Raw genomic sequence first — 8,053 nt, 5'->3', positions numbered from 1 at the left:
ACTCATAGGAAGGCTAAAGAGGATCAGGTCCAGAGCCCACTCCACGCAGACATTTTAAACACAAGAATGGACCACGTGTTATTTTTTTTTAAAGTCCCAGCACTGCTGCTGCTAGAGAGCTTGACCCTACATGCCTGTTACACATGTGAACACATATTGCCGTGAACAAAGAATAAGGGATGGTATTGCATGGGAACGCTCTGGAATGGCACAGTCTGTAACACTGAGAACTGGCAGGACTAGAGCACTTATATTTTCAGTGATTAGCAGTGCTATTAAGATCTAGTATCAACTCCCTGCCATTCCATAGTGCCACTTACTCTTCCGACCTTCCTGCCTCCCATAGTTGGTGCAAGGAGGTGGGGTAGGAATTCTGGCAGTGCAGGGAGAAAAAAACTTCAGAGCAACATCACCAGCTGTGTGCCCAAAGTGGCAGATACTGGTCATGCTGCAACACAATGGAAAGATACCTACAGTTTTGTTCTTTTTTGCGCCCTTGACTAAGGAGGATGCAGTGCAAGCATTTTCGCAGCTTCTAAAGATGCATTCTTAGAAGTTAACCAAATACTCGTGGTATGTATGCACCTCTCCCTCGTGTGATTGCTCCACACTCATGGATTGATAACACATTTTCTAGATGCTCAGCATCTGCTTTAAAATGTAATTGCTTGTGATTAAAATATGTACACTAAAGAAATGTGCCTAAGGCAGCAAAAAGCTGAAAGGTAAAATATTTTACAGAAATGTACCAAAAAGCATAGTAATGATGTGCTAGAGATAGAGGCAAAGGCAGCTTTTATATTCCCTATTAGGGAGCGTAAGGATAGTTAGTAACTAGAGGTGGTCTTGAGTGCACTTGTGCCATCAAGTACCTGAGGAACACAGATTTCAGGGCATGGATGCTCTGAGAACAACTTTAAAAGCATCTAACACAGGCAGGCTTCAGAAGGTATGTGGGACAGGTTGAAGCCCTTCCTGGAGGCTGACTGCAAATACCAGGGCTGCGACATTCATGAGTTGCAGTTGTACATACTTACCTGCATCACAGTCACAGCCTGAGCACAGAACAACTGGACCAGGGAGAAGGAGCCAGGAAAACATCAGAAAATGCTGGTACTATGGCTACAATAACAGGCAGAGGCTGCATTCTTTGAGCAGGTGGCTCTATGAAGGAGGCAGACTGATTTCTCAAGAAGAGAACTGCCTCCTCATCTAAGGTCCTGATGTGTTTAGGGGCTTTGTAGCCATTTGCCAAAAGCAATTCTGCCAAAAAGATCTGCTTCATGCCATGACTTCCTTCCTCAACTGGCAGCTCCACAAGGCTTTAAGTGGAGCAGATAATATTTAATAAGATGTACTGTATTTAGAAGCCAAGCAGCATGTTGCTTTATTCAGCTATGCTGCTTTGATTCACTAAGCAGCTTTTACTTTTGCAGGTTGCAGTTTTTGTTTATGCAGGTTGAGGTGCAGGCTTGTACTTAAGGACTGTGGCTGCAAAGCAAAGCTGTGATAGGAACAAAATGGGATATTTACAACAGAGCTCAGAATAGGAGTGAGAGGTATTTGTTCTTCCAAAAAAGGAAAAAAAGTCACTATACACCTCATTTCAGAGATTCAGGAAACAGATCTGTACTCAGTCTTTCTGTTTTACTTTAGAAGCAAATGCTCTTATTTGACTCAGCACTTGAATAATAAATATTTGTATGTAAATCTTCCTTTTGTAAGTAATTCATTACTTTGGCCTCTGGGAATGGCTCACTGTGCCTCTGTCTCATTTTGAGCTGTTCTCTAATCTTCACTGTCACTGCAAATTGTTCAGTAGACGAAAAGGGGAGGGCAGAACAGGGAACAGTGGGTTTTTCCACTTACTCTGTCTGCCTATCCTGAGCCCTGGGATTCTGTCATAGCACAAGTTTTTCTGCTAAACAGCAGTTCATGTGGTGTTAGATTCAAGGTGAACATGGACTACAATTCAACCCTTTTAAATAAGAGGCAATCATGTCTTTCCTCCTTTTGAAGAAACGTCTGTATGCCACATTAGCAGGCACATCTATTGATTTAAATGTATTTTAAAATCAGGTCAAAATAGTTCTATTTAAATTTGGCCAGGCTGTTGAGCATGAACAGGGCAAAAACATATCCAAATGGAGTGTTCATCTTCATGCAAAAGATGTAACTGTTAAAAAAAGATAAAAGCTTCTATTAAGAGTATTTTGAGGAAGCACCTTCCATTTCAGCCACAGGCCATTCCAGCATAAAAATAGAGCTTCAATACTAAGCTCCTCTTGAATTTTTACTTTCATTTAAGCAGCAGATGAGGGTAAAACAGCATGGGATAGGAGCAACTAAGGCACTGCTCACTCTTAAATTCGTGCCAAATGCAACCTAAATTACTAGATCTGCAGTGCTCAAAAACCATGGGGAGGGTTCGTGAATAAGCTGCTGCCACCTGAGGGCACGTCAAGCAAAGGTGGTGTTCCAGCCTACTTTCCCAGCGCTGGTCTTGAAGAAGCTGACATAGATTCTGAAAGGGAAGACAGACACTGTTAGCTGCTGAGAGCAAGAGCACTGCAGGCTGGGCCAGAGCGTTCCTGCAGCAGAACGCACGAGCCGCACTGTGGACTGTCCCCCAGGGCTTTACACGTCTCAGGCCTGCACTGCATCTCAGCAAGTTACACATTGCCTTTGGCAAATTTTGGCAGGCATGTTCAAGTGTTACATATTCCACACTCACCCTCCCACCTTGTCTACTTGCATTCTGGAGTTCCTGGCATTTTTCTGCTTCTTGGTTTAAGGGGATCTCAGGATGCTATGTTTTATTTACAGTCATTTCTGGAGCAAATTGTGTACTTTCAGGAAAAAGGACTAGAAATGCTTTTACATAAGTGGAAGCCTTTGTAATAGACCTCCACTTATACCCCACAGGCAGTTGGAAATGTTGGTACCTGTTACTCAGGTTATCAGTTTAGTAACATCAGGTTATTGTGTCTGTACCTGGGCTTTTGCACTTGTGAGATCTGTGGGTACATGCGGTTCCTGAGCCTCTATCATTTCACTATGAAGTATTTCACAGCTTTGGGGCATTGGCATTGCAGCTCATGCAATTGCTCTTCTCCTATTCTTAATTGGAGAGTTGCTCTATTGGCTTCATGTTTAGCTTCTTCAAGCAGAATATGAACAGAAATACAGCAAAGGACAAGTCTAGGATTAATAGCTTTAATAATCAGTGGAAAGTTATGTCAGACATGGTGCTGTATGAGTTTACCTGTCAGGTGGTATTTTCAACTGTTTGTTTAGTAGGTCACAAGGCAATTTGGAGTAGACCTTGTTCTCCTGCTTCCCTATTTTGCCAATGCTGTAGAGAAAACACATAGCAGAGGGGTCTGTGGAACCACCAAAGGACATCAACTGGTCAGGAGCGACCTGTATTGCTAGGTACTGTTGGAAGAAAAAAGGAATATTATTTGCCTGTGCCATCTTAGGAGAAGTTTTGAAAATCCAGGACAGTATTTGTATACCTAAACTGCAGTGAAAATAGGTGCATGCCTATCAGTTACGCTTTTGGAATTCTCCTGCATGTACTTCATTGAACTTACAGACTTCCTGAATATCTTCCTGCAAGTCACATAGGTGAAAGGGTACAAACTACAGCCATATTTTCATGAACACCATTTGGGAACAGGCACTGCCATCATGATTCTTTCATCGGTTGAAGAATGGCTGTATTCTTAACTAAATGCAAACTTGTTTTTAAGCTGCACGGTAACAAAGATCTTTCACTGCCTTGCAACTTTCAGCCCCAGTGTGCTCAGTTACCTACTGAAAGATGGGTTCTGGATACTCAGCCCAGGCACACTATTGAGAGGAGGAGCCTGCAGTAACATCTTTTCCAACCTTGAATTTTGGGTAGAAAGTTCAGGTGCTCCAGGAGCTCGGAGACCTGCAATACCTACAGAACCTCCTCAGAGCCCCATGGCTCTCCTTGCCTGTGTGGGACGGCTGGGTGCGAGTGGGGGTGCACAATTGCATTGCTGCCGCCCTACGTTCCAGAGAGATTTTGCACCTCACTGGCTGCTGCTGCAGTCTTCCCCGCTGAGGTAAATATGAACTGACACAGCAGAGGTCTAAATCAACATCCCCCTCATTAAACCAAATACAGCCTAATCCTACTTTTGTTCTTGATAGCAGGAAAAATAGAAGAAAGTATCTATGTTAATATTAATGACCAGCCTGCAATTTTCCCTGCTGCTAATACACTGTGTCAGATCCACACACTGGGGAATCCAGGGATCAGTTCCTCTGGCATCCATCTGGCTTCTGTTCTGTTCTTACCCACGTTTATTAGCAGCGCATCATTGGAACTCAGCAGCAATTAACCCTCTTGGTAAAACAAGTTAGCCTGAGTACCAGGAGTTGTCTGGGTAATTAGTCTTGGCCATCACTTAAAGCTTGTTTGGGTGCAGGGTGCATCAGACCACAGCAGTACAGGATAAGCCAAGGAGATCCCGCTGAACTACCACTTGCTTGGCCCTGCTCTTCCCTGGCTGGACACCCTGTGCTCTCAACTTTATGACAAATGTAGATACACATATGCCTTTAACATCTACCCCGAAAGCAGATTATTATTTTTTAAAAATATTAAGCAAGCTCTAAAGCGTTAATCAGCATTATTTTCTTCTTAGAGCAGTTTGAAAATGTTTGAAACAGTTTTTCCAGAAGAAAAAGACCCAAACTATTTGATTAAAAATCAGTAATTTTTTTTTCAAATGGTACCATTTCCTGTAAGAGGAAAGATCTGCATTCCAGCCCACCCTAATATTTTCCTTCTTTCTGTGTTATAACTAAGAGACTATCCTTTTCCTATTGCCTCCTTTGTCACGAAGAGCTTGCATGTCTTCTTTGAAAAAATCTCTTTGTTGTTCTCTGTATATTTTTAAGTCCCATTACATATCCCTTCCACACGGCTGCACAAACCTGTTCCAGCTGCATCCCAGCCCGGGCCCCTAGCTTTATATTCAGGAGCTGTTATGCAAGAACCACCAGCTGACACCCCCTCACCCCCCCAACAGCAAGTACTTGATTGCTAGACTGATAAAAAATGTTTTCTGAAGCGGGATAGAACACATCAGTTTTACATAAGAGTGTCATTATATTATTGTATGTGTTGGGAGAAAAATAAATACGTTACTCCCATTTACAGTTAAGTCTACTTTCTATAGAGACAAGGCTTATACAAGCCTAAAACATGCGTCTAACTGTTCCATGAGATAACTAACTTTGGTCAAACTTGGCAGAAATTGATCTCCTACATGTTTAATGAGACTGGTTAGTTGCAGCCATTACTGTCCCTAGAGAAAGAGGGGCCCTTTTATCGGACATCAAACAATCTGCCTGGAGGAGACACAGTACAACCAGGTTTCTCCAGGTCGATTGGCTTTTTAACACTATATCAAATCAATTTGATGAGAACATCAAACCACATATAGCTGTCTTTGAAAGGCTACAGCCATACAGCAACAAATAGAAATATTCCAATTAGCAGTGTTGAACTGAGAATTTCTAACTGGTCAAAGAAATGTCAGTACCATTAACCATCCCACCACTGGTGGGACCTATGGTGCAAATCCAACACAGAATCTGACTGTAAGTCACAGGAAGTTTTTAAAATTTATCTCCAAGAACTAACTGAAATCTTGCTGTAAGTTAAGCTGCCTTACTCTGCTGAAGAAGGAAAAAAGCAAAATATATTCCCATCTCTTCCATAATAGCTTTCCTCTTCAGCCTTCTCTCCTAGAAGAGCCAGAATGCCTGTTGATCTTTATAGTCACTTATTTCTTCAGTGTTTTTCCTTTGGTGCATCTCTAATGTGACTACCTCTTTCTCAGGGTAAAGGGCCTGAGGCTGGATGGAGTACTCTACTGAGGCTTACTTCTACCTTGTGCACAACAGAAGTGCTCCCAAGCATTGCCTCGTCCCTTATTCACGTTGTAACCTATAATAGCTCCCCAAATCTTTTATTTTTCAATGAGTTATTGTTTGTCTTTTCTGCAGTTTGACTTATTAATCAGCTATTGAAAGAAAGCTTCTTGACTTAAGAAGATATCTCTTACTGTCTTCTTGAATTCTTACTGTCTCCTGTGCATACAAGCTATTGTCATATGTACTTCTCAATCTACTGAGTCATTACTGGAAGTATTGATGAGATCCAAGCATAAGTCCTACTGCTGTGGGACTGTTGAAAATGTTCCAGATTTTAACAAAATCATGCCAGCTGCTCAGAATTTTCTTCTTCCCGTTTTTAAGACATTAAAAAGTTTGTTCTAATATTTTCAGTTATCCCATTTGGTTTTTTATTTTGAGACCATTTTTCTCCCTTCTTCCCTTCTCAGGACATTTCCACCCATGGCAGTTATCAAACTATCGCTAAGGACTTGAGAGATCTCTGTTGCTTTCTTAAGTACTCTGTGGTGACCGCCATCCCAGGGCACTTTGTTTCCAGGAAGAATGAGGATCTTCTTATGAGCTTTGCGTGTGCCATTGGGCAGAGAAAGGTTTGCTGGAGAGCCCTCAGAATCCTTTCTGTACGCACCAGAACTTCATTGTTTCTAGGGTTTCAAAGCATCACTCCCAAAGTAAAATAAGAAACAGTTTCTGAAATGCTCTTCTGCTGGTGAATACATGGAGAGGGTACTTCATCAAGCTGCTGAAGATCTATAGCCAGTTCACTTAAGTTATTGCTGCTACAGCAACTGAGAAGTAGCTCATGTTATAAAATTTAACAGTTCTATAGAGAGGCTTTCACTTTGCTTTTCATATTCATCAATAGTCTTCAGTAAACTGATACAGTGACTAGTGAGCTTCTAGGATTAATTAAGAAAGTAAAAGCCTTATAAAACCTTGTAAGATCTTTAATGACAGTATTTCAGTACTTCACCTCAGTAGCATGTCGGCATAGGTTTTGGCAGGTGAATATCCCTCAGTTTGGTAATGAAACCAGCAGACAGATTTTACTCCGGTGTTTTGACTGCAAGTAGCAGGATGTCACATGGGTATTTTTGCTAGATGCCCAAGCAAGCTGAACACCTTTTTTTTTTTTTTTTCCAGCTGTAGCCACTAGGCTACAGACTATTTGCTGGCAGATAACAAATACATATTCGCAGGACTCTGCAAGGAAATTAGAGGGTAAGGCTTGCTTTCAGTCAGCTAGATTCTTGAGAGGCATTCACGGCAATAGCTGTGTATACATACCCACACGCCTCCAGTGCCTTTACCTGTATGGAATACCATCATATACAAAGCCAGTTTAAATACTTTAAGTGGTTTAAGACCTCATCAGAGCTAAGTCATAGCAAACAAGTATTTGACATTTGGACAGAGAAAAGACTCTAAGTACTAGAGATTGTTTCTGAGAAATAATTCATTGCATAGGCACAGCTGACTGAATAAAGAGAACATCTGAGCATCTGGACTTACATGTGCTGGTTTGCCCATTGCTTTTGGTAACTGCTGAGTGAGCTCCTCTGTGAAAGACTGTGGAACTTATCCTTGCTTATATTTGTGTTAACAATAAACTTAGGCATTTTTGGATTACAAGAGGGTTTTCTTTCAGCTCACCTTGTTCACGGCTTTGTTTCTAATTCACCTGCAAGATAACTTCTACCCCACCGTGCTTGTAAGCACCTCAGGAGCCTTCAAATAGTCTGTGGTACCTTCCTCAGGTGCAGCTGAAGGGGTGTGGGTGCCTCGGGAGAGGCGAGGCTGCCTGTGCCCTCTGCAGGCTGTTCAGGCAGGTGTCAAGGGACAGCTTTCAGCAGGGAAAAAAATGCTCTGGAAATCAAAACATCCAAAATCACACTTCGTATTTGGATACAGCCTCGTGAAAACCAGTGAAAAAGCCATTATTTCAGGGACTGTTAGAGAGTGGGTGAGTTATATTGTGCCTTTTTATGCAAGTCTCATAATTATAAAAAATTTAAATTAGATAGATGCCTCAGTTGTGAAGTCTGTGACTCTTTCTGTAGAATAGACCATAACAGAAAAACCCCAGTGGCAT

General features: G+C 41.8%; 1 protein-coding gene across 1 annotated transcript; it reads right to left on the bottom strand.

Annotated features, from left to right (window-relative positions):
• Positions 1 to 2,460: 2,460 nt before the first annotated feature.
• Positions 2,461 to 7,580, bottom strand: LOC104269541 (macrophage migration inhibitory factor-like). Its single transcript, XM_009876630.1, is given in 4 exon segments — positions 2,461 to 2,524; positions 3,266 to 3,438; positions 7,474 to 7,541; positions 7,544 to 7,580. Coding segments are annotated over 4 exon segments (342 nt in total).
• Between the last annotated feature and the right edge of the window lie 473 nt (positions 7,581 to 8,053).

The sequence above is a fragment of the Apaloderma vittatum genome, unplaced genomic scaffold (genome assembly GCF_000703405.1).
Source record: "Apaloderma vittatum isolate BGI_N311 unplaced genomic scaffold, ASM70340v1 scaffold3199, whole genome shotgun sequence".
NCBI classification, from domain to species: domain Eukaryota; kingdom Metazoa; phylum Chordata; class Aves; order Trogoniformes; family Trogonidae; genus Apaloderma; species Apaloderma vittatum.
Note: the sequence above shows the minus strand (reverse complement) of the source record. Positions and strands in the feature narration are given on the sequence as shown.